General features: G+C 38.3%; 1 protein-coding gene across 6 annotated transcripts; it reads right to left on the reverse strand.

The window, feature by feature from the left end:
- On the reverse strand, nucleotides 1-27190 carry glrba (glycine receptor, beta a). 6 transcript variants are annotated; one of them, XM_082164980.1, is made up of 12 exons: nucleotides 27034-27190; nucleotides 26696-26912; nucleotides 24825-24950; nucleotides 24220-24326; nucleotides 22940-23007; nucleotides 22557-22783; nucleotides 20156-20238; nucleotides 19882-20022; nucleotides 7975-8127; nucleotides 6615-6763; nucleotides 2502-2660; nucleotides 1-1441 (listed from the first exon to the last, which is right to left on the reverse strand). In XM_082164980.1, the coding sequence occupies exons 3-12, from the start codon at nucleotides 24938-24940 to the stop codon at nucleotides 1145-1147; spliced, it is 1500 nt and encodes a 499-aa protein (XP_082021106.1). In that variant the 5' UTR covers nucleotides 24941-24950; nucleotides 26696-26912; nucleotides 27034-27190; the 3' UTR covers nucleotides 1-1144. The 6 variants fall into 6 exon arrangements, 5 of the variants coding, with proteins under 5 accessions (XP_082021106.1, XP_082021105.1, XP_082021108.1 ...); XM_082164979.1 differs by having other exon boundaries at nucleotides 26696-26940; nucleotides 27028-27190; XM_082164982.1 differs by having other exon boundaries at nucleotides 2508-2660; nucleotides 26696-27190.
- Nucleotides 27191-27902: the final 712 nt, after the last annotated feature.

Consider the following 27902-nt stretch of genomic DNA (forward strand, 5'->3'; position numbering starts at 1 on the left):
ATGAACTAAACTTGAACAGAAACACAAACTTTTTACACGATTACATAAAAAAAAGTCAAGGGAACAATGAAACATGAAGCATAAAGTAAGATAAAACATGAAACCAAATCGAAAACAACATGACAGTTATAGAGTAATACTAAATGTAATACATCTGTCCACTGATGAAGCCCAGTCCTACAAACACAAAAAGAATGTATTCTTTAAGTGTTTAACTAGTATTCACCAAGATATCTCCTAAAGGAAATACCAGCACTTGCTAGGCAGTAATACTGTACAGTTTTAAGTACTCTAGTCTTTCTGCATAAAATAAAATGCTGCAGAGCCGTTGTCATGACAGTGATCATGTGTCTTGTTTTCAGGCGGCTGCACACAAGATTCAGCACTAGTGCAGTGTAAAGGCAGCTAAAAATGGCTAAATGCAAGACAGGAGTAATTCAGATTGCAAATAGATGTACGAAAGAGGACAACCAGTTGTAATTCAGTATGGAAATATTACAACATGATTGCAGTTGGTTACAATTTATGTACAGAGCATTTTTATTAAAGCACATATATTAGATTTTGACTGAAATGATCTTCAAAAAAGTTCGAATGTATGCTGTTTGTATGAGTCTGTACATTAAGTTGCTCAATTAATATGAGAAGTTTAAAACAAATCCCCGAACAGAATGATGCAAACATATGATTATCCAAAATAATATAGACAAGAGAATGCAGTTGATAAAGGATCTTTATTGTATGGCTCAATAACAGCAGTTTAATCCCTTTTCATCACAGACTTATATGCAATAAGCCCATTTTGAAAACTGCATGCTGTCTTTGTCCAGATCTTATACAGTCCTTTATTCCATAAGCACATTCTTGCCTGAGTTTATAAACAACCGATATTTATTGAAGTGTTGGCATGGGACACTATCTAGCAGCCTGGGCCAAACATGGCTGAACACACACTGTCTGTACAGTCATGCTGCTCGTATTAAAGACACACATCTCAAAAAGCGACTTACAAGGAGAAATACAAATAAGCAGGACTATTTAACAGACATCAAAGTATGTAAAGGATGAACATTTCGATACCTTGTTCATGCTTAATCATCGCCCTCATCAACATAAATGCCCACGCACACACACTTTGTCATGGTTACAGGTAGACAGACCAGTAAATAACATTGAAGAAGAGGAAAGTGAAAGGGAACAGGGCGCGTGCGTAGAGATCAACCCGTTTAGCAGCGGACGGAATGACGGGTTTCGGAGGTGAAGGCTTCTTGTTGTTCTTGATCTGTGATTTGCCAGAGGCATCTGTGACCTCTATGGGCTTGCCGTAACAGTCGAAGTTTGAGAGTTCGAAATCTCGCGGGAGAGAACCGACAATACTGAAATCATTTGAGCGCAGATCTGATTTAGAAGTGCACACCTTCTTACTGCGGTTTTCCACAACCTACAAAAGCGTGAAACACACAAAAGATATTTAGACATCCATCTATGTATCCATCCATCTGTCTTTCCATCCATCTATCTATCCATCCATCCGTCTACCCATCCATCCATCCATCTATCCATCCGTCCATCTATTTATCCATCCGTCCATCTGTCTACCCATCCATCCGTCCATCTATCTATTCATCCATCCGTCCATCTGTCTACCCATCCATCCGTCCATCTATCTATCCATCCATCCGTCCATCTGTCTACCCATCCATCCATCCATCCATCCATCCATCCATCCATCCATCCATCCATCTGTATACCTATCCAACCATCCATCTATCTATCCATCCATCCATCTATTTATCTGTCCATCCAACCATCCATCCATCCATCCATCCATCCATCCATCCATCCATCCATCCATCCATCCATCCATCCATCCATCCATCCATCCATCTATCCATCTATCTATCTATCTATCTATCTATCTGGGTTACTGTGTTATCAGACAAAGTATAGAGAAAAGGAAGTCAAAACCAACAAGTGTATTGTCAATTCAGTCAGTTAAATGCAAAATGATAACCGCATGATTGGAACACTATTTTATTCATAAAATGACAAGTTTATCATGAACTTCAATCTCCTGCCATTTCAGTCATCCTATCAAGACATTTCTCTTAAATATTGTTTTTAACATGACCTCTACCCCTTATTCATACACGCACTCAAGTGCACACACACTTGTGAACCCCTGTGCTGCTCTGTCATAGCTTCAGGCCTCAGTGCTGTCGGGTCACATTACTCTCAGTCCCCCAGAATCCTCTGTTCTTCTCTGCACCCATGTCCCACTGAGCACGCCCAGAGCAGTAGACTCAATTACAGCCATTTCATCTCCCCATGTACCCATTAACACACACACATTCATCTTACATAAAGAGAAGACATACACACATCATACATAGAGAGAACGCAGTCACACACTCATAAATGTATGTGAATACAAATATTAGAGCACACACACATGAATGCACACATCTATCTTACTTAAAGGAATACATGTGCATACTTACACTGACCTGTAGTGTGCTGACATGTACAGGTGTCCCACCAGTACCATTGGCACTGTTAGTTTTGGGTGGTATCTTGCTCTCTCTTTCTATTCTAGCTTTCTCTTTCTCAGCCATCTTTATTTTTTCTTCTGCAATGCCTCTGGGACTGTTCAACATCACCTGGGACATAGCACAAAAAAAACAAAAAACACTTGGACACTTTAGGGCCACTTACACAGAATGTGTTTTTCCATTGTACTGCACTACTTTTCGATAGTTTTTTCTATGTAAACACGTTAGACCAATGTCTTTAACCTTGTGTCTTACGTCTTTCGCAGCGTCTCGCGCATGACACGCCATTCTAAAAAACACAGCACTCAATATTAAAATAAGTTCAACTTTTAAAAACCAACTCTAGACCTTGTGGTTTTTTCATTCCACTGACCTGCGACTCACGTTTTTTAACCACAAAAATTAGTTGTGTCAATTGCCCCTAAGCCACACATTTTGTACGAATATGAAGTGACATTTGTTTTAGAGAAGTAAAGAACGTTTTTAATCAATACATTTCACGAAAACAATTTTGGACACTTTATGGCACTCAAACTTCATAAATAGTGTTCATATTAAAGGCACACTATGCAAGATTTGTACCTTAATATAACAGCTTAGAAAAACCAACAAATGCAGGTTTGAGAGGTGGCGCCCCAACAGATCTCGCGAGAATCACGACTTGCTTTTCGGCACGACGTCACATACATCAACAACATATGAAGCAGCCTCTATGGAAGACACTAGCACGCATTTCAGACGTGAATCATGGCAGAGTCGACGAAGAAAACGAAGAAAGCGTGGTCGGAAGAGTCAAGGAAGGGAAAGGGGGGGGGGGGGGGGGGGATCAGGCCGTGAGTGTAGAGACGGCTCTGCGTGAGTGGTATTTACGACAGTAACGTTAAATACAAGTACTCCCCAGCGACTCTAGGGGTCGCTGTTTGAGAAAAATTGAAACTGCATAGTGTGCCTTTAATAAGATAGACTAAACCAGTGTTACTCATTGCCCTTTATGCAATTAACCTGAAAGCTTTAAGTCCCCCTGTAGTCATAATTGTATCACTTAAAACTCATCTTTGATCACCAAAATGATATATTTAAAAGTTTTTTTCATTGAAAAAAATGTCTTCATGCCTTAAAATAGCTTAAATGTAACTCTACACCCATGCCTCATTTAAGCCCTGTCCACATGAACACGGGTATTTTTAAAACCGCAGCTTTTTCTATGCGGTTTGACCGTTTGTCTACACGATGGATTTGTCTGCCGGAAGCTAGTTATTTTAGTCGATAAAGTTTTAAATATGGATATTTTTCTTACACGAACGCATCGGTTCGATTCAGACGGCCTTTATTAACCCCCCAGAGCTGCGTGGAGCACTTTCATCATGGATGGATGCACTTTGATGGACTAAAAAAAGCCATTCACTGCCATTATAAACCTTGGAAAAGCCAGGACATTTTTTTATATAACTCCCGATTGTATTTGTCTGAAAGAAGAATGTCATATACACCTAGGATGACTTGAGGGTGAGTAAATCATCAGCTTATTTTCATTTTTCGGTGAACTGTTCCTTTAAAGCATATTAGAAACACCACGTAGACATATAAACAACATTAACAGCTTGATTGTCACCACAGGGGGACTTTAACAACATTGTGACTTGTTGGTTAACTGGTATAAATATCCAGTTTAAAATAATATTAGGGCTATTATGGTAGCAGTCTTCTAGCCTCCTCCTTTCTCTCTGTTCCATTGATTGCTCCTGTAGAATCAAACATATCTCTACTGGTGGGGAAAAAAATGCCATTTTTAAAAATGAATATTACTGCTGTGTTGATTTTACCTGTTACAATTCATATTTATAATAAATATTTATTCACACACAAAACAATCTGATAATATTTGTAATGCAGGAGGTTTTCTGTTATCACTCTAGGTCACTTTTCAAATTTCTTAATGTTAAGCACAAAACTAAGAATAAATTATTCAGTAATTGCAGAAAGTAAATTGCAGTATTTTCTGGGGGGTTTTTTTAGGATTGAAGGACAATGTAACCACAGGAGCTGTATATCTGTATCATGGTTCAGAAAGATTTCATTGCTTCTTAGTAAGGATTTTTCTTGCGGTTGCTGTTCTGTTTTCAGGCTTTGATTACTGATCTATTTTCTCCTCGAAAAGAGTGCATTTCCATGTCAGCCTTTTTTACTTTCCTATTTAAGGAACAGCTATACAAGACATTTTGGGTTCTGGGATAAAGTTTTAAGAGTCAAATTCAAACACACTGGGATAGAAATCCTGCTAATATATCCGAAACATATGGCTAAAAGACTGGAGTAAGACAACAGCAAGAGTTCTCACCTCCACCAGACGTTCTGCTCACATTACTCCTCTAATTCATGACCTTCACTGGCTACCCGTGGCATCACGTATTCACTTTAAGGTATTACTTCTAACGTTTAAGGAATTAAATGGTCTTGCACCTCCATATCTGCCTGCTCTACTTTACTCTTACCGCCCTGCCTGGTTCCTTAGATCAGCTGAACTTGGTTTATTGTCCATCCCTCGTTTCCGGTTGTCTACTGTAGGTGGAAGGTCATTTAGTGTTAATGCTCCTAAATTATTGAATTCACTACCACTTACACTTACACTACATTCAAGACTCAGCTAAAAACATATCTATTTAACATGTATTTTGGATAATGTGACTTTATGTGTCCTTATGTGATTGTAATGTGTGTGCGGGTGTGTAAATGTATTGTAATGTACAATGTAAAGCGACCTTGAGCTACAGAAAGGCACTATATAAATAAAACTTCTTCTTCTTCTTCTTGGAGTGAGAAAACATCAGTATATTGATACATGAGCAGACAGCAATCGTTTAAAGTGGCAAACTGCTAATCAATATTAGCCTACAGTTTCAAGAACTATTTAAATATATAAACTATTATTATAAATAAATAAATGTAGAAAACATTGGTCTCTTCTATCATTATTACTGTTTTTAATTTAAAAAAAATAAAAACAGAAAAGGTCGTTCCTTTGGACTTTGTGTCATGCCTTAGAACACTCCTTTTCTGTGGTAAATTCACTGTACTGTACAACCTCTTCTGGTTTACTGCTTTTAGTGATAGAGGTTTGCCTCAGCAGAAAGACTGGAAATCTCATACAAACAGATCCAACATAACAGATCTGTTGTGCAAATAACAAGTTGCACATAAACAACACAAACTGTTTTGAGTGGTGCTGTCCATGGTGCTGAACATCATTATACATAATATTCACTCATGTTGCTGAATAAGAGATAAATACATACACAAACAAATACAGATATGAGATATAAATATAAAGGTATATATATATAAAGATGCCTGAAGTTGTACAAATTCATGTGAAATAAATAGCTCTGGATAAAAATTAAGAGTCCACTGCAAAATTAGCAGTTTTTCTGGATTTACTATTTATATGTATGTGTTGAGTAAAATCATTTTTTTGTTTTATTCTATAAACAAGTGAAAAAAATTCTTCCAAATTTCAAATAAAAATATTGTCAATTAGACTACAGCAATTATTTACAGATTTATTAATGTATTAAAAAATATATTTATTCTATCTGTAAATTTGTGAAATTATGCAAAAAGTATTAAAAAAGCATTTTAATTATGTGTTTTTACGGTACATATAATGCTACCTCTAAAATATACCTTAGCAAGACAAAATAGTCATTTTACTATAAAATTCAGTGTCATTCTCACCACAGAACGTTATTAAAATACATAATTTAAACGAGGCTGAAATGAAAATCTAATTTTCACTGTGATGAAAATGTTCATGTTCAGGAAAAATGAATGACAAAAAAAGACAGAATTCTCTTGTGATGCATGTTTGTCCACTGTTGGGTACTGTTAGCAGAAAAATAAACTAGTGAGAGTGTGAAATGTGTATTTTAAGCAAGTTTATTTTAAGCAAGTTTAGTCCACAGGGCCCAAAGTGTGAAACACCCATATAGTGTGCTGAAGCAGCTGTTAAATCTGTAGTTCTGCAGTGTTTCAATGCAAGACAACAGCAGACATGTGCATACACACCTGAACCACAGCGTACTCCACAAGAGAGCCAAAACCATACAGCAAACAGGCAATCATCCAGATATCAATGGCTTTCACATAGGAGACCTTAGGAAGTTCAGATGCTAGAGATGTACACTCAGACGAGAGCGACAGAACAGACAGAATACCTAAAGAGAGAAAGATGGGGGAAAAAGAAAGACAAATTTCTCATGTAGTTGCATTCATAAATCACTTCACTGTGCCCTGATCTTGAGCAGATATCTTGAGTTTCCTTTAACAAAACACTTTAATTTTAAAACTGACCTGGAATTGACAGCCATCCCTGGAATGGACAGATGAACAAATGAGAGAAAGGAATGAAGGAGAGGTGGAGCCTATGAGAGGAGGAATATGGAGAGATGAGAGAGGAAAAACGGGTTGGATTTCGGGTAATCATGGGAATGACTGACGGATGAAGTTCCCAGTGCAAATATTTTTTAAATCTGTGAAACAAGTTCATTGCTATGAATCATTGTGGAAAATATTGTGAAGAAGTGTGTTTAATTCAAGATTGTTTCGACAATTGCAATTAAATGCATGCATTTTGTTTAATGAAGAATTTATTTAAGTTATAGTAATGAAAAGATAGTTAAAGATTGACAGTAAAGACTTTTACATTGTTACAAAAAAAAAAATGCTGTTCTTTTGTACTTTCTATTCATCAAATATTACTGGGAAAAAATGTTGGTTGCACTTTATTTTACAGTACATGCACTTACAGTGTACTTACCTGAAAGTACTGGTTAATATAAGGTAACTACATGGGTTAAGGTTAGGTTTAAGGGTAGGTTCATGGTTAGTACGTAGTTATTACCCAGTTATTGTTATAACTATAAGATGTACATATCATATACATAGGGAACAGGGATGTAAAATAAAGTGCTACCAAAATGTTTTATGATTTTCAGAAATATTAAGCAACACAACTGTTTTCAGCATTGATGATAACAATAAGAAATGTTTCTTGAGCAGCAAATCAGCATAAAAGAATGATTTCTGAAGGATCATGTGACACTGATGACTGGAGTAATGATGCTGAAATTTCAGCTTTGCCATTACAGGAATAAATTACATTTTAAATTATATTAAAATAGAAAACTGTTTTAAAATGTAATAATATTAGTGTTTTACTGTATTTTTGTGAGCATAAGTGACTTCTTTCAAAAACATTTAATTATTAGGAATTGCTATTACCAAAGCCTGCAGAGCTGATCACCTTGGTCACATAAAACCCCATGGCTTATAAAATCATTAAATGGGCAATGTAATGAAGAATAGTATCTCTGATATGGGTCATCGAACACAACACAACATCAGCTCCATTTGAAGGCAGACTCACCTAAGGGGACTCGGGCTGCACTGGCGTCTGGGTTGATCCAGAAGGACAGCCATGATAGGACGACAATGAGAAGGGTGGGAGCATAAACCCCCATCAAGTAAAAGCCCACCTGCCTCCTCAGAGTGAAGATGACCTCTACACATGTATAATAACCTATACATTTTGAGAGGGGAAACAAGAGAGATGCATACAATTATATGAAGTTCTTGAAAACGTTGCACCATATCTTCATAATTTACTTTGCTACAAGATGCTTTCTATGTATAGGTTTTATTGTTTTATCCTCATCCCAGAATTTACACTTTCAATCTTAAAATATAAAAATCCTCATAAAAACATTACATTAATAATCTTAACAAAGACAAAGTGATATAAACAAACCATTGTACTTGGTTACCCAAGAGACAGCAGTGACAGTGAGGAACTTTTAAGTCAAGGCACTGTTAAGTGTAAAATGTGAACAGAATATTTTTATTGCATGTATTTCCAATCAAGATGTAATTTGACAAAATATTTAAAAAGTGTACAAATACTCAATTCTGTCTTTAGGATGAATTAAATACTGGCTATGAAATTAGCCTTAGTAAGATAAAAGGAGATTAGTAAGATAAAAGTAACTAAAAGGAGATTAGTCAAATAAAAGTCGTATAATTCCAAAAATATTTCCATCTCTGTCATTTCCACCACAAAATTAAAAAACAACAACATAATTGTGTGTGAATGTTGTGGAAATGATTTTTTTTTCTAGTTTAGACAAAATAAAAAAATAATAAATAGTGAGTTTGAAACATGTGTTTTCTAAAAGTCTACAGGGCCAGAAGTTGCCCATAGTTTAATCATTCGGATACACTTCACCAAATTATTGATTCAATTGATACACATTCTTATTTCAGTGTTCATGTGTCAGTGCTGTGTGTTTGTGTGCAACCATTTGCAGATTCTCCTGGGATCACTGTGAAATCTCTGTTGAACACTGAACATCTGTCAAAAAACCATTAAATAAACTACAACAAAAACAAAAGAATGACAAAAAGAAATATCACAGTGAATTAATCAGAGGAGCACAAGCTCTAATTACCCACATGAAATGGAGCAGAAATTAACTCATTAAGGCCAAGATTTTTCCCAGAAATGCCTGACATTCAATTATTTTCACATGAAAATACTGTGCATACTGTATAGCCATACACATTTATGTTCTTTTGTCTTATGTCTTTATGTTATTTAATTTATATTATTATAAGTTATAAGTATATGATGATAAATAATGATGATGAATAATATACAGCAACTTTAGTGATCATTGGGCATATGGACAAAAGTATTGGGACATCTGAGCATTACAACAATAGGGATTGTAATGACATCGTATTCTAAATACATAGACATTAATATGGAGTTGGTCCCCCTTTGCAGCTATAACAGCTTCCACTCTTCTGGGAAGGCTTTCTGCAAGATTTTGGAGTGTTTCTGTGAGAATTTTTGCCCATTCATCCAGTATAACATTTGTGAGGTGAGGCACTGATGTTGGATGAGAAGGCCTGGCTTGCAATCTCTGTTCCATTTCACCCCAAAGGTGCGGATGGGGTCGAGGTCAGGGCTCTGTGCGGGCCACAATTCAATAGGAAAAAAATAAGGGGTTTTGCCAGGTGCATTACTGAAACTGCCAGGTGCACTTCTCAACACACTGAAGTTGGAACGTGAATTGACCACCACATGGATACACTATCCAGAATGCTGTCAAAAGCTCTTCCCAATGTTGTCGTGTTTTTTTCTTTTAACCTTTATAGTCACCTCAAAAAATATTCACAGTGGAAGAAACTTTAGCGAATGTGCAGTGAGTTCAAATGAATTATGTTTACAACAGGTTCAGAATGCAGATGAAGTTGTAGAATAATATTTGACAGATTGCTCTGATTTATTAGCATTACTAAAGACATTCATTACCTATATGTAATAGATAACACAGACACTCCTGATTACTCTTAGAAGCACAATCTCTAGTGTTCAATTTAAAGCAGTATCATCAGTCATACAAATGAAGAACAGAACAGTGCATTTAGAAACACAGGGCTGTATCGCTGACTTTTACATCATGTGGCGATATTATCATCACTGTGAAAATATAAAAATATGAAACTATGAAAAATATGATTTTTCTGAAGTAGCACAAGCTTTGAGCTAAGAGTGACCGTATTCCTGTAAAATAGTTAAAGAGATTATTAAGACCAAACAGATGTTTTTGTTGTCTTGTTTGTGGTGTAACTGTGTTATTGTAAGTATATGATGATAAACAATGATGATGAATAATATACAGCAACTTCAGTGATCATTGGGCATATTTACATGACCGCGGAAACTAGAGGTGCTGCTTCAGCTGTTTCACCACATTGCTGGAATTTAAGATGACACACCTTTTAATTTTCCACCTTTATTCATAAAATTACTCTAAAGATTATTTTGTTTATATATGTTGTCGAATATGTTTTTTTGACTTTGAGGAATTAATTTAGGCTATTTCAAAAGCCAATCTCGCATGGAGTGAGTGACGTGACTACACTGGTTGAGAACCAGAATGTCATAGAGATCATTTGACACTTATGCATGTTCATGCAGATATCGGTGAAAAAATAAATATAGAGATCTTGATTAAAGCATTCATTGGCATCAGGGGCCGTTCACACTGAATCGTTTTTCCATTCCTCTGTGCTATTTTATTTAAATTGCTTTTCTATGTAAAAATGCTAGATGTACGCGTTCAACCATTGCGCTCGCGTCTTTTTCTGCGTCTCGCACATGACACAGCGCTCTAAAAACGTGGCGCTCAAGTTAAAATAAGTTCAACTTCTAAAAAAACATGTCTCGAGACCTTGCGTTTTTCCCTCATTCCAATGGCCGCGTCTTGCGTTTTTGCTTTGAAAGTTTTTGCTTTTTGTGTGAACCAGCACTAACTCCTGAGCGACAAACTTGTAGCAGAATAGCTCAAGGGAAATATGAATAATTAATTATAATTTGTTATAATTAATTATAAATATTTGGATCAGTTAATAGAATTAACTTGATGTAGCAGAATTAATACCACAATCAACTAACCTGTTTGTCCAACAAACTCTTAGTAGTAATTATTTATTAATTCTAAAATATTTTCATTTCTGGAGTAAGGGAAATAACTTTCTTACTGTACAGTACTACTCAGAGCATGCAGCCAAAATCTGCATGATTAGGGACTCCAGTATATGAGCTTGAAACACAAACAACTTTACATGTGACATGAACAAGACTTTATTAACTAGACTAAACATGTACAGTAGACTAATTTAACACACACAGACATACATGCATACAGTTAAACAATGGAAAGCAATAAGTTATAGCATTGTTTGAAATTCAGCAGATCAACAGCCTTGAGCAAACCATCAGTTTCTTAGTCCTAACACTTTTCTTTAAAAGGGATAGGGATACTTAATGTATCAAATAATGAGACTGAAGGCCAATTTATACTTCTGCGTCGAGTGTACGCCGTAGTGTACGTCGTAGGCTACGCACGTAGGCGACGCCGTCGTGAGCATTTATACTTCTGCGAATGTCTGTGTTGCTCTCCAGTTACACCGCCGAAACGCTAGTTGGCGCGGGTGGGTTTTAATGTTCCAGTTCCACTGTGTTTACATTCCTCGCGGCTGTTTTGAGTTTAGGTTTCTACGAGCAATGGCGACTGAAGGAATCATACAGATGGCTGTATTTCCGCACTTCTTCAAGCAATCTCTCGGTCACTTGGTCTATTTCCATGGCTCTTCACTGATCTTCGGAATTTAAAAATGGCGGGCGGCCGGTGCAGAGTGCAGAAGATCATTCCGGAAATGCGTAGGAGGAAACGCGATGCTATCCAGCTGACCAATCACAGATCTTGCGGTCCGCGTCGCCGCGACGCGTAGTTACATTTTTGAGGAGGTGCGCGTCAGGGTACGGCGAAGGGTACGACGTATGGTACACGTCAATGCGTATGCTACGCCGTACCTTCTACGCGCACCCGACGCAGAGGTATAAATTGGCCTTAAGGGTGTGCTCACACTTGGCATGTTTGGTTCAATTATACGAACCCTGCTGCCATTGCTCTGTTAGAGAGGTTCATTTGAATAAGTGTAAACGCTGCCATCCAAACCCTGGTGCGCACCAAACAAGCGGACCAAGACCACTGAAAAGATGGGTCTTGGCCCGCTTCCAAACGAACTCTTGTGCGGTTTGAATGATATAGGAACGCAACACGAACCAAATACATGTAAACAAACCAAAAACAGGAAAATGAGACCCTAAGAAGGACAGAATGCTCACGCATATAGTTTTTTCTCGTCATAGTCGCGAGTTTGCCCATCACAGTTCAGTACAGGCATCAGAACCAAGTCTCCTCTCAGCAGATTGTTTCTGTATATGACGGAGGGTTTCCCGCCGCTGTTTTGACTCCTTTACACATTTCTCAGTATAGCATTTGTGAGCTCAGGCACTGATGTTGGATGAGAAGGCCTAGCTTGCAATCTCCGTCCCAGTTCATCCCAGAGGTATTTGATGGGGTTGAGGTCAGGGCTCTCTGCAGGCCAGTCAAGTTCATCCACACCAAACTCATCCAACCATGTCTTAAAGGGGACCTATTATGCAAAATTCACTTTTGCATGGTGTTTGGACATAAATGTGTGTTGACAGTGTGTGTACACAACCACCCTATAGTGATAAAAATCCACTCACTCCTTTTTTTAAAAATCCCCATAAATCATAAGCAGTGTCTCCCAATGACCTGTTTTCAGCCATGGGGCTAGTGTGACGTCACAACGAACGCCCACGAATGTTGACAGACACTGCCGTTTTAACATAGAACCGCCTTGATCGAGTTCACAGTGAGTTGTACACATCCGCCATTGCTGCACTGATGAGAATGTCTCCCAATCGTTGTAGGTGTTGTGTGGCTGGATGTATTAATCCACATACTGTAGCTCTCTCTATTTACTCCCGAAATCTGAGCCAGCCACTGAATAAGAGGTGGATTGATTTTGTTTTCAAAGAAAATGCTCCCTCAGCTCTACCGAAATTCGTTTATGTACTTACGCCTTCTTATACTTTGTTTACTCAGCTCTTACGGTGATTTTCTGGAGTAAAACTGACGCTTCATCTTTTGTGTGATGTACAATAAACTTTATTAAACTCATCAGTATATTTTTGGGGACGGAGTCCGCTACAGCAGGCTTGTATTAATAGTGGATACAAGCAGATGACAAATACGTTATAACCATCATTAAACTAAACTATACCTGTTCCATCTCCATACAGCATATATTCTCTGACTCTGTAGGCATTATTGTCCGACTCCGGGTCGAAATGAACACTGTTACTGAGAGTTTCTGTTTTGATATTATCATCATTCCGTGAGATGAGATTGTTCTGACACTGAGCGCGAGTTCGTGAGGCTCCACCCCCTGTGCCGTGCAGCAGCAGCTCATTTGCATTTAAAGGGCACACACTAAAACGGTGCATTTTTCTCAGCCCCAAAAAGTGACAATTTAAAAATACTGTAAAAAATTATCTGTTGGGTATTTTGAGCTAAAACTTCACATACACACTCTGGGGACATCAGAGACTTATTTTACATCTTGTGAAAGGGGCATGATAGGTCCCCTTTAATGGACCTTGCCTTTTGCAAGTTGAAAGCATAGCATTGTCCAAAATGTCTTGGTATGCTGAAGCATCAAGATTTCCCTTCACTAGAGGTAAGGGGCCTCGCCCAACCCATGAAAAACAGCCCTATACCATTATCCATCCTCCATCAAACTTTACAGTTGGTACAATGCAGTCAGGTATGTAACTTTCTCCTGGTATCTGCCAAACTCAGACTCGCCCATCAGACTGCCAAACAGAGAAGTGTGATTCGTCACTCCACAGAATACATTTCCACTTTTCCAGAGTCCAGTGGTGGCGTGCTTTCCACCACTCCATCCGATGCTTTGCATTGTACTTGGTGATGTGAGGCTTGCATGCAGCTGCTCTGCCATGGAAATATATTCCATGAAGCTCCTGCTGCACAGTTTTTGTACTGATATTAACGCCAGTGGATGTTTTGAACACTTCAGCTATGGAATCAGTAGAATGTTTGTGACTTTTACCCACCATGTGCCTCAGCACTCAGTCACCCCACTTTGTTCACTGCTGTTCCTAAATGCTTCCACTTTCCCATAATACCACTTACAGTTGACTGTGATAGCAGAGATGAAAACTGATTTATTGCAAAGGTTGCATCCACAGTACCATGCTTGAATTCACTGAGCTCTTCAGAACAACCCATTTTTTTTACAAATTATTATAAATGCAGACTGCATGGCTGGGTGCTTGATTTAATACACCAATGGTAATGGGTCTGATTGAAACACCTGAAATAAAAAATTAAGAGGTGTGTCCCAATACTTTTGCCCATATAGTTTTTCTCTACTACGGCTGTTGCGGTGAAGGAATTTCCCTTGCGGTAATTTTGAGTGGCTCAGTATGGGACGAGATGAGATTTTTTATTTATTTTTTGTTCTTGCCGGATGCCCGACGGCTCTTTCACTGTCAGCAAAGGGCAGTTTCCTCTCTCCCTCACTCCCGCTGAAGGGACGTGAGGAGACTTTTTCATTTAGATTTTTCTTTGCCTGATGCCAGGCGACTCTTTCTTGGTCAGCAAAGGACAGTTTCCTCTCTCCCTGGGTCATCCCCTGATATCAGACGTTTATGGCCATCGACTTTGTGATGGCCATACGTTAAGTATCTGCATCAGAACCCTGGTGGCTGCGAACACTTGCATTCCCGTGTTCTGCTGCCACTGGCCTGCGCAAAGAGACAGGTAAGTGTGACGAGCCGAGAAAGCCTGTCTTCCTCCGCTGTCACCAACCCCTGTACTGTGGACCCCCAGAGCAAGGTAGGTGTGCACCCGGAGCAGATCCCCGGAGCAGATCCTGCTCCACCTTGCCGCGAGCCTCCCACCCTGGGTATCCCGGATGTTTTTCCATTGGTGCCTCTTGTGCGGAGTCTAAATGTGTGGTTAGCGTTGTCCTAACCGTCATGTTGTCATATTAACATATCGACTTGGCTATGCAATTCAGTCCACCAGGTACAGCATTGTGCGCTACTCCTGCGGGCAGAGATCGCAATCCTTTTAAAGAAGGACCTGATAGAGCCTGTCCCTCCAGCTGAGATGAAAGAGTTTACAACCCTTACTTCATCATACCCAAGAAAGACGGTGGGTTGCGACAAATCTTAAACCTGCAAGTACCGAATCAGGCCCTGCACAGGCTCCCGTTCAAGATCCTCATGCCGAAACACATGTGGACGTGTCTGGCATCAAGATTAGTTTGTGGCGTTAGACCTAAAGGACGCGCACTTTCATGTCTCGATCCTTCCTCAGCACAGACCGTTCCTACGATTTGCTTTCGAGGGTTAGGCATACCAGTAAAGTCTTCTCCCTTTTGGGTTGTCCCTATCTCCTCGTGTCTTCACGAAAGTCGCAGAGGCTGCCCTTGCCCCTCTCAGGGAAGTGGGCAATTTGCATTCCTGGGATCTGCAAGCCCTCTCTATCACCAATTCATGCAAAGAGTTTGGCCTGGCATAGTCTCCTGTTGTCCTGAGACCCCGGCCAGGCTACGTGCCCAAAGTTCCCACTACTCTCTTCAGGGACCAAGTGGTGAACCTGTAAGCGCTCTCTGGTGACGAGGGAGACCCAGCCCTGTACCTGCTGTGCCCAGTGTGCGCTTTACGCATATACCTTGAACGCACACAGAGCTTCAGAAGATCTGATCAGCTTTTTGTCCCCTTCGGAGGTCAGCAGAAAGGGAAGGCTGTCTCCAAACAAAGAAATTCCCCACTGGATAGTGGATGCCATTCATCTGGCTTACCAACCCCAAGGTGTACCTTGTCCCTTGGAGCTCAGAGCTCACTCCAACAGAGGCACTGCAGCCTCTTCAGTCCTGGCGAACGGTGCGTCATTGACAGACATCTGTAGAGCTGCGGATTTGGCTACACCCAACATCTTTGCAAGGTTTTGTAATCTCCATGTAGAACCAGTTTGATCCTGGGTTTTGGGTACTTACAGGTAAAGCTTGGACAACTGTGCTTGCATGAGCGGCCTCCCCCTCCACAAGGTGGAAAAGTGCGCCTTTTCATCAAAGAGAAATTCCGCAGGTTTGGTGAACCCAGGACACCTATACCCCCTAGTACTCATCTGTGACAATTTCGGCAAAGTTATTCCCTACCAGGCACATTACTTTTGGTATGCCCCTTTTAGGTGAACCCTTGTAATCTGACTAGTGCTCCGTATGTAGTGGTTCACTACTGGTGACCCAAAATGATGTATTCTTCCACTGTTCAGTTTCCCTATCGGCGAACCCTTGGTCTTCCCCTGGATGGAGCTAGCTCCATCACCAGTCATTGTGGCCGGTAGTCTCACCCTCATCAGCTGGAGCCCTCCATAGGGACTCTTCCCTATGTAGTACTCCCCATCAGGTGAGTCCTTAGGATGTACTTTCACATACTAACCTCCTCCTTCAGGTTGGATGTGGTTTCCACAGTGTTAACTTCTCAGCAGAAAAGAGAACACTTCCCCAACGTAAACAACCATGTGTACTCAGCCGTAAGTAAAAAAAAAAAAAAAAAAGCAGAAGAGGGCCTACGGCTGGAGTGACCTCTACCAAGAGGTAAGGAGGTCCCCTTGATAGGGAGACCTGAGGTAATTTACCCTGGGTGCCGGAAGGTTGCAAGACAGCATAGCTGCACTTGTCATTCTGGCACACGAAAGCCTGCCAACATCTCCACCGCCAGTTCTCGAGACTCAGTTCTGTAGTTGTGACATTTAGTATAGGGACCCCTAGGGTCATCACATCGACACCACATCGAAGTGAATGACAGTTACTGTTGTAACCTCCATTCCCTGACGGAGGGAATGAGATGTGATGTCCCTCCTGTCACAACTCTGAACTGCTCGCTGAAATGGCCTGTCTCAGCTGCTCAGCACAACCTGAATGAGTGGATGCAAGCCACTTTTTTTATACCCGTATGACGGGGGAATGGCATGCAAATTCCACTCGCCAATTCTCATGGGCCTTTTCTGATGTATCAGAAGTGTATGAGGCTCCCAAATGCGACCCCTAGTATCATCACATCGACCCCAAGCCTCGTTCCCTCCATCAGGGAATAGAGGTTACAACAGTAACTTAACCGTTTTCTTTTAACATTTATAGTCACCCAAAAAAAAAAATTGCAATGGAATGGATAATGAAATATGTTTACAACAGGATCAGAATGTAGATAAACAAAGTTGTAGTATAATTTATGACAGATTTCTCGTACTTATTAGCATTACTTATAACATTCATTACCTATATGTAATAGATAACACAGACACTCCTGATTACTTTTAGATGCTTTTAGTGTTCACTTTAAAGCAGTATCATCAGTCATACAAACGAAGAACAGAACAGTGCATTTAGAAACGCAGGGATGAACCTCTGACATGTACATCATGTGGCGATACCACTGTCACTGTAAAAATATCAAAAATATGAAACTGACAACAATATTTTTTTCTGAAGTAGCACAACAAGCTTTGAGCTTAGTGTGACTGTATTACCGTAAAATAGTTAAAGAGATCATTAAAGACCAGACAGATGTTCTTTTTGTTGACTTATTTGTGCTGTAACTGTGTTTGATAATGTATATAAGTGTGAAGGTACTGCTGTCACTGTGTGTGATCTTAGTGAGTTACACTCATGCTTTCTTATATAAGAAGTGAATAGTGTATTATGTAATGGATTCCCACAGGAGAAATACACTCCAATACTTCTAAAGCTATACTTTATGTTAAAGGTACAAATGTGAGTATGTGTGTTTATGAAGGGAAGGGAAGGGAAGGGAAGGGAAGGGAGGGAGGAGGGGGGGGGGGATTATGTACAGTTAGAAGGTTATTATTCCAAATTAAGTTTTTTTTAAATCACCCTGAAAGGATTTATTTTGCAATAATGACCAACTGACTGTACACTATTCCCCTTTTTACAAGGCTACTTAACATTACAAATAAATAAAATAAATGTATATGACATTTTGATTTGAGTTGAAATTAAACTTATGTGAGAACATTGAGATTGTGGGGTGCTGTTAAAGACATTAAACTAGTCCACCTGGATGTAGAAACAACTACATAGTTTAGCGGTCTATATAGAAAAATATTTGACTAATCAGAATCCAGTATTCCAGACAGCCATGTAAAAAGGTTTAACATTTGCCTGCGCGCACACACACATAAAGACTTTTGAAACTCTCTCTTTTTTTCAATTCTTTTTTCTTCAATTCCCAAATATTTATCTATTCATGGAACATCCTCAAGGAGTACTTAAGCAGGTTATAGGGGGTTCAAGGAAAGATAAAAATAAGCAAAAATACAGGTGAAACTCGAAAAATTTGAATATCGTGCAAAAGTTCATTTATTTCAGTAATTCAACTTAAAAGGTGAAACTAATATATTATATAGACTCATTTCATGCAAAGTGAGATATTTCAAGCCTTTATTTGTTATAATTTTAATGATTATGGCTTACAGCTTATGAAAACCCCAAATTCAAATTCTCAGAAAATTTGAATGACATGAAATCAATAAAAAAAAAAGGATTTTAAATACATACATTTCTTTATGTAAAATGCTGTATGTATGTAAAGGCTTGAAATATCTCAGTTTGCATGTAATGAGTCTATATAATATATTAGTTTCACCTTTTAAGTTGAATTACTGAAATAAATACATTTTTGTACGATATTAAAAATTTTCATACAGTACCTTTTATTTCAAATCCAGTATAATGAGATAAAAGGAACACATTTCAGGTTTGGTATTGATAGATTACTGATAGGAGTTGGGGGTACAAACATTAAATAAAAAATGCTGGGAAACCCTGAACTGCTAAAGCATGGTATTCATACAAGAGTGTCACACAAAGATATAACTACACACATTACATGGCAAACATGCTGTGCACAATCTATAGCAACATTAACAGTATCATTATCACTGACATCTCTGCCAGTCTGCCTCAGGCACAGAGTGCAGCAGAAACTAAGAGAGCTATATATATGATTTGTGAATAAAGCAAATGATTGGCTATGTTCAGAATCAAATACTTGCATACCGTTTGCTATATACTGCACAGTACAGTATATACTAGATATAGTATGTGAAACAGTGTGCAATATGAATTACTAACATTTCAAGCACTGGAAACATCTTGGATTTTGTGTTTGGCATCCATTACCACTTGTAATGAATCATTTTTTTAATTTTCGAAAGATTACATTTTTTAAGCACCCCTATTCACTGTTTGGAAATGTTAAACGTTTCAGACCCTCTTTGTAACCTGTTTGTGGAAAGCGCCAGATACAGTATTTTGCACAATGGGCTATGGTTGAACATGCCACTTTTTGTCGAATGTCAAGCCAAGTTCAATGTATTTTTGTATAGCGCTTTTGACAATACACATTACTTCAAAGCATCTTTACAGAAAGTATTATATATATATATAGAAGGTGCATGCAAGATTTATCATTTAAAAAAACACTTCATAACAACAACATTCATTAAAAAAAGAAGTGTGATCATTCCAAGAGTTTAATGCTATAGTAAGACTCTGGCTCTGATGCTGAGGTCGTTCAGCCAAGCTACCGATCTCAGAGGTATTGATTCATTTGAGTCTGAATTAGGAGTGTAAAAGAGGAATGAGCTCAGCAATTTCTCACTTGTGTGTGTGTGTCCTGTTCTTGAGTTGTTGCCTTTCTAAACACTATGTCCTCTTTCTCTGTTGCCCTCCTTTAATATGTATGCAAATATGAATGTATCTTTATGTCAATCCATACCTGTTCCTGAGTAGAACTTTGTGCAATTTCCATACTTGATGTCTTCTTGCTTTACATCAAACTGTGGCAAAGCAATCTCATCCATCTGAACAGGGTCTCCAGACTGCCACATAAACACCAAGTCCTTTGTGGTGTAGCCAACTACGTACGCACAAAAAAACACACACACCACATTAAGATGGCTGTTTTACCTCATCCTCATCTTTATTTCCATCTATTAAATACAAATAAAATGTAACGCAGGAGCACCAGTGTGTGTGTTTAATTCACTTACAGCTCTCTAACTGCATCTTGCAGAGCTGGGTGTCCATAGGAAAGAGTTGTAGATCCAGAGGGCAAGACAGAGTGACAGACAACCTGAAAAAAAGGGAATTTACGTAAATACATAGCCAGTTTGTCCAGAGTTTAGAACAGACGTACGTATGTGTGCGAGAGAGTATGAAGAGAGGACACACACACACACATTGCAAGGTTCATTAGTCTTGGGTACATGTGGAGCAGCAGTAGCAGATGAGAGAGAGAGAGAGAGAGAGAGAGAGAGAGAGAGAGAGAGAGAGAGAGAGAGAGAGAGAGTGTAAAGGAAGCTGTGGGGTGGGATTCTCACCCCAAGGCTCTCTCTCTGTCTCTCTCTCTCTCACACACGCACACACGCACACACACACACACACACACACACACACACACACACACACACACACACACACACACACACACACACACACACACACACACACACACACACACACACACACACACACACACACACACACACACACACACACACACAGTAAAGCAAAGATGTAGCATATTCTCTCATCTGCCACAAAGACTCTTTCAGCTTGAGCAAATAGCCATGGCTTCTAACATTCTGCTATCTAAATATGCTACAGTTAAAGATCAGAGCAGAATAAATAGCATGATGGAACCTAAAAAACAACAAGAAAAATATATACTGGAAAACTTTCAAAAGATAAATGTGAATGTGAGAAGAAACAGATCAGATTTCAACAGATCTTTCAGCAAAGGAAATGTGAAAAGAACACATTGCTAGAGGTGCTATAAGCATTTCATACAGTATATGTGAAATGAGTAAACTCCAGGGCCAGATTTAACATTATGTTCCATTATATAGGCTAAGCAGTATTAAACAGTTTTTCTTCATATTTATCTTTATATCATCCTATATACAACATATTTACAACTACTACAAATATAGTTTAGACCTAATTCTAATGTAGGCCAACTGCTACAAACCATTTGGTCAATAATGCATTAAACATTGGCTCACTGATGTTCTTTGACATGAAACTCTAAATTTTCTGAAACACCATAAAGAGATTACATTATTAGATTTGAATATATACCTGATTATTAGATTTGAATGATACCATGTGATAAAAAAAGTTCCAAGGATGGTGACTGCTTTAAAATTGCATGGGAAGCCCGGTTTACTTTTAAACGGAATAAAACCAACAAAAAATACACTGCCATTCAAAAGTTTGGGGTCGATACGATTTTTTTATGTTTATTTTAAGTCTCTTATGCTCACCAAGGGTTGGTGTATTTATTTGATTAAAAATAGAGTTGTGATGAATAACAGAATAGTGCTGAAGATCAATGTTATGTTCATCCCCTAATTTTTATTATAAATCAGATCCGACTGGTATAAATCTGTGGTGATAAATGCACACCTGTGATTACACGTTCTATAAAAATACTATATAAATAAAAACTGTTGCTTGGCCAGTGTGAATGGTCTAATGACCTATATTACATGGTTGGTAATTGGTTATTCTGATAATATCATAAAGTACATGGTCTCATTTGAAAGGAAACATTTAAAATTGAAAGGAAAATAGATTTTGATCATGTTTGGCGGTTCTTATGTTACAACACTGCTGAGAAACCTGAGAAAAAGTGGTGCAAATGATTGACTTATTCTGTTATTATTCATGCTTGACATGATGACTATTAGAAATTATAAAATCAAGTTTGGTTTAGTTTTTGATGACCTTCCAGTGCTGTTTTTAGCTGTGCGCTCCTTTTCTATGCCGCATGGTAATCAAGACCTGTCAATCAGAGCAATTGATCCAATCCAAGCGTTCTCCAGTTGTAAAACAGTGTCCGGTTGGTCTTGACACATCGTCCCTACCCACCATACTCGAGATCCAGTTTTCATTGGTTGAACTTCCAAATGAAGTTGGAAAATGATTGCGATGCAATCCCGGATGTCCTATAGCTTTAACCAAGCAGCATATCATGTCACTCCGTGACGGTTTTCTTAAGATCTGCACATAGTTATGTTGTGTTTGGGCTCATTTGAATCAAGAAAACCTGCTCTAAATAAAGATGTGTGACTTACTATAGTTTACTAAAGTTTCATGAATATACAAAGCATAACATGGCGCAAAAGCCTCATCTGTATACTGTTTACATGCGTGTCAACGGGAACTTTTTGCGGTTTTACGTCATCAAATTCCAATCGGTTTGTGAGATCGGCCAAATTTATTAACTCCTGATTGAGCCATAGAATGTGGTTATCCATTTGGTAAATTCAGATCTGGCAGATACAGATCTGCGGCTGATCGATCAGAGCATCCCTATATTGAACATTGTTGTTTTTATTATCATATTTCCACTGTATTATTAAAAGAATAACTATGGCCTTGACCTACCTCATGCTTATGAGGACGTCTCCATTGCGGAAGATGAACAGGAGTATGTTATCCTGTGTGACGTCGTGGAAATTTGCATTTTTTTCATTGGCGAAAAACAGATCTGGCTTCCACAGGCACTGGAACATTTTTGGATCAACGGTCAATGCATCCGACTTAAAATCAGCTGGCAAACGCAGCCGTGGGTCATTCCAGCGCTGACGCAGGAATATATTTATACGGTAATCCTGGAGATGAAACAATGTACAATGTAGTATCAATAGAGGCAAATATATTTTGTAAATCAATCAAATGAACAACATTTAACAAGATTGTGTGCCTAAATGAATAATATGGAATAGAATATAAAGTAGCCAACAAGTAAATTACACACACATACTAACCATTGTCGTCTCTTGAATCGACCCAAAGCTGTTGATGAAGATGTTCACCTTATCCTCCACTGGGATACCTGCAAACACACAATAGCAACTCTTTCATAGGAATATAATCAGGGACATCAACCATGTGTGTAGGATAAAAGTTGTGTGCTATTCTCAGATTCCCCAAAGTGCAAAACAAATACTCTCAAATGTGAGAATATTCTGTGCTTCGTTGGATGTAAGAACTTGGAACCGTAGCAGAAGCCCATTGATCTAACAGTTTCGTTCTGACACATTCTTATCCTACTGGGTTCAGAACGACACATTCTAATCCCACAGGGTCTAGTGATGCTCAGCAGCACGATGGAGGAGAATTTCCAATTACTCTGTACAATACACACTCTTGCCATTTTCTGACACTGTGATTAAATTATCATTCCAATGAGGTCATCCATTATGTTATTTGTGAGCTTTCGAGAAGCAAAAAAATGCAAGTACTGAATTTTATAGTTGTTTTATGAACATGCTAGAGGTCTGAGAGGTTTGGTAATCAGGGTATGACACAAAAACAAACAAAAAGCTTCTCTAAAATACTTCTATAAATTCAAAGACCACTGATCTGAACCTAAAAGAATTTCAGAGTAAAACAGGGTATTTAAAATAAAGAAATTAATTGGAAAATAATTCAATTCTGTTTGCATCATTGAATCATTATTTTGCTGTTTATCACTGTAAAGCTGCTTTGAAACAATCTGTATTGTATAAAGTGCTATATAAATAAAGGTGACTTGACTTTACAATCAATTTCAATTCATTAACATTAGTTAATCCATTAGGTATAATGAAAAACTTTTTTTTTTACAGAATTTATCAGCTAGGTTAATTCATAAATATACTTACTACTTATTGTTAATGTATGTTCATTCATAATATATTAACACATTTTAATGTAATATTTCATATTTATATATTAGAAAAATATATTTGTGTATGTAGAAATGAATATTAACCTACAGTATATAATAAAGGCATTAAAAAATTTGTCATTGTTATACCTAATGCATTAACTGAAGTTCATTTTTATTTCATATTTATAGTTAGTCATTAATCATTCTTACTGATTGAACCTTATTGTAATGTGTTACCGATTATTTGCATTTTTGAATTTTGTGTCTTATTTTTTCGTCTGTAAATGTTTGGGAGTCATTTTGGTTATTGCTTCACTATGGCAAAGATAAAACATTCTCATAAAACATTTTTATGAGAAAGTATTTCCAGGTAGTATTCTGAAATCTCAGTACCTTTGAAGTTTGGTCGTATTCGTGAATCATAGGTCATCAGCAGGCGGTTCAGTATGTTGCTGGTCGAGTTGGCTGGGACTCTGTCCAAGTCCTCTGCTGATAACTGACTGGCAATGTCAAAACAGACACATTCACATTATACTAGCAGTGCATCACTCATCAGTCATACTAGGATGTAACTTGCCCTGGCAAAAAAAAAAAAAAATCACAGCCCTCTCAGATTCAAGAAATATTCACTATTCAATACATCATTCCTCTGGAATAATGTCTGCTATCAGAAAATACAGTAAAAAGCAGAGACAATTACTCATGCTTAGTCATACAGAAATGGACCACTGGCCCTGCCTATGGCCTGAGGCCAATTCAGCTGGATCTGTTAGTATGTAATAGAGAGTGTTGATAAGGACACAGCTGGTCCTGGACCAGTACTAACAGAAACATTCAGCCTGGCAGGCTCCGAAATGTATTGCCAGTCTTTCACTCTGCTTAACAGCACTGTAATTCTTCATGACTGACATCCTTGCAAACAAGGCAACCTTAAATGATTATGGGATCAGCACACATATGTATGCATGAGAGTGTGGGTTACTGCCTGGAAGACTTACGAGGGACAGACGACTTGTTTGCCCTTTTTCGCCTTCTTGGGTTTGACTCCTTCTGCTGTGCTTTCTGCAGAGAACTGAAGCAACAGCATCAGCACGATCAACCCCTTAAGAACCATGACTGCACACCTGCAACACACAGACACATTAGTCAGCAAAAATACAATGGCAAAACGCTTGACTGTAACTGTGGGGTTCATTTAAATATGGCATTTACTAACATCAATGCTGCAAAACATCAGGCCAGATCAGGAATAAAGAAATTCTTTAATCATTTCACTTGAACAAGTTACTGCTGAATATATAACAACGTAAATTCTAGATATATGAAATTTCTCTTTCAAAAAATCTTTAGTGCCAACCCAGTAACATAAAGTCGCCATGGAAGTTGGATAGTCTTATTTCCATATTATGTTGTACATCCAAATGAAACAGCTTCTCAAAAAAAAAAAAAGAAAAAAAAAAGAAGGGCGGGACTTGATTTTGTCCGTCAGGAATTGATTGGATCGTAGTGGTTTGTGAGTGACAGCTTGTGCCGCCCTCGCGCCAGTAAACACATCATCAGAGAAGAGATGAGAAGAGAAAATTACTAATTGTAAAAGTTGATTGAGCTTGTATAGGCCAAGTATATTAAGTATATAGAGGCCAAGTATGCAATATAATATTTTATAATATATATATAGTATATAATATATAATATATTAACCATGATTTAACCAAATAATAATAATAATTCCATGCATTAGGCCTATATGTGATGTATGAAAGATCAGTGCATTGTTTTTAAAAAAATGCAATTGTAACATTATATTTGAATAGAACAGGTTTGAAAATAAAGTGAGGGCCAATTCAAATTTAGAATTTTCACAGATTCTATTCTATTATACCTCTCCCATAAATAAATACAGTCACTTATTTTTATATGGGAGGCCTGGCCAAGGCTAGCTGTCTAGCTATTGAACATTTTGATGTTCAGAAACAGAAACAGTTCACCGAACACACGTTCAGCTGGGGCCATGTTGTCTTAGTTTTTATGGTCTAGGTCGGACTAGGTTGTCACAATGAAACATTATGTTGAGCAGTATAGGCCTTTCAGCTAAACAAATGTAATAAATAAATGAATACAGTAAAACAGTTAGGAAAGAAAACAATTTATAAAAATGCACAACTGCAAATGGAATGTCCAAAGCATATTGTACATGAACACTTAAAACGATGAGCAAAAATGATAAATGTGTCAACAATCCCTGACATATTTATGAAATAGCCTACTCTTGTCCTGAGAGAACACGACAGTTCAACATTTTGGTCAAAATCCATTTTCATTAATTGACAGTCTGAATGTAATGTACATGTATATGTAAAAGCTACAATGGCAAAAATATGAATTTTAGTTTGGAGAACAGAATTCACAAAAAATATCCCAATGTAAAAATTAGTTTTGAACTATAGATGTTTATAATTATAGGCCTATATTAAAAATGTTGGTTTAGTTGCGTATCTTGATAGAGAAATGTCATAGCTTAAAATGAACACTACAATCTCTTACAAAACCCCTGGAACAGCTTGATCCTCGCGCTCTGATCAGACCTTGAGAATAATGTACAGATTAATTAAAGCTAATAAAAGCTCTCGCTCCAGTGGCGAAGTGAAAAACACCCGGGACTGAATCCAGCACTAGAGATCCGCAGTGGGAACACCAGAAAACACTCATTACATCGTTAAACACTCTTAAGACCCCCTCAGTGCAGACTTATACTACAATATAAAGACACCCGTAATAAGTCTCTCTGAGAACTTGCGAAATCATGTTGAAGCGAAAAAAGCGCGTGTCAATGAGAACATAATGACAGTATAAAGACACGTAGCCTCACCTCAGGAAGAAAACCCAGATTATATTAGTGCCCCCCGCTCAAACACGGTTCCAGCAAACACACGTCTGTCATTGTATGTATATCCACACTCCAGGCTCAGTTTCGGTGTGTGTTATGGATTGCGCGTGCATGCACCTGTCCCGCCGCTGCAGTGAGTTCTGCTGTGCTCTCGCGTGATGAAGCAGGCGCTGTCCCGCACCGGCGTCACTTTCTCCTCCTGGATTTAAGTTACGAAACCTACTGAGCTACAATACCATTAAGTGAATTTGAAGATATAAGGTACATGTGTTATGTAAAAGCAAGAGTGGTATCATTTAAGCTGTTAAACGTACACGCACATTCAACGAAATAACGGTGAGAGCAGCACACTCTGATACTGAGCGAGAAAGACTTCACGAGATGTTGGTGGTTTTGTGAACAGCTCCGCCTCACCTCGACTTGTCCTTTGTGTCACATTAAATCACGGCCCCTCTCTCTTAACAGATTTACACTGAGCCCACAGAGCTAAACGAGGGCATGGGATGGGCTCTGTGTGTGTGTGTCTGTGTGTGTGAGAGAGAGAGAGGAAGTGGCAGGAAAGATAAATGATCCCACGTGAGAATAATAAAGAGAGAGAGAATGAGCAAGATACACATGTACAATATGAGAATAGGATGAATTATATTTGCTCAGTATATCTTATATATGTATACATAAATATATCATTAATATATGTATAAATTATATCATATAGCTCATATATAATTTGCTCAGTTTACCTTATAAAGTTATATCTTTTATATTTATATCTTTCTTTCTCTCTGTATATATATATACACATACACATACATGAAGTAACAGCATATAAAACTTACATACATAGGTACATAGGTGTGTGAGATATCAGTACAAAGAAATAAAGTGCAACTGGGAAATAAAACACTACAACCGTGTTTCTGAATTTGTGAAGCCATTCTGCTCACAGCGTGGCACAACGCCAGCATGCTGCAGAGGAGACACACACAGACTCTCTCGCTGTGCTCGCACACACACACACTCACTCACTGGACAGCTTCATGATGGTCTGTACAAATTACAAACTTACCTCAGCATTTCAGATGCTGTATAACATTAGCTCTTAATCCTCTATCACACACACACACAAGCTTGTCAGATGTGGTAGTTTCACAGGTGAATCAGGTGAATATTGTGTATTGTGTAATACAAA

The sequence above is a fragment of the Leuciscus leuciscus genome (assembly GCF_965113295.1).
Source record: "Leuciscus leuciscus genome assembly, chromosome: 3".
Classification (NCBI taxonomy): domain Eukaryota; kingdom Metazoa; phylum Chordata; class Actinopteri; order Cypriniformes; family Leuciscidae; genus Leuciscus; species Leuciscus leuciscus.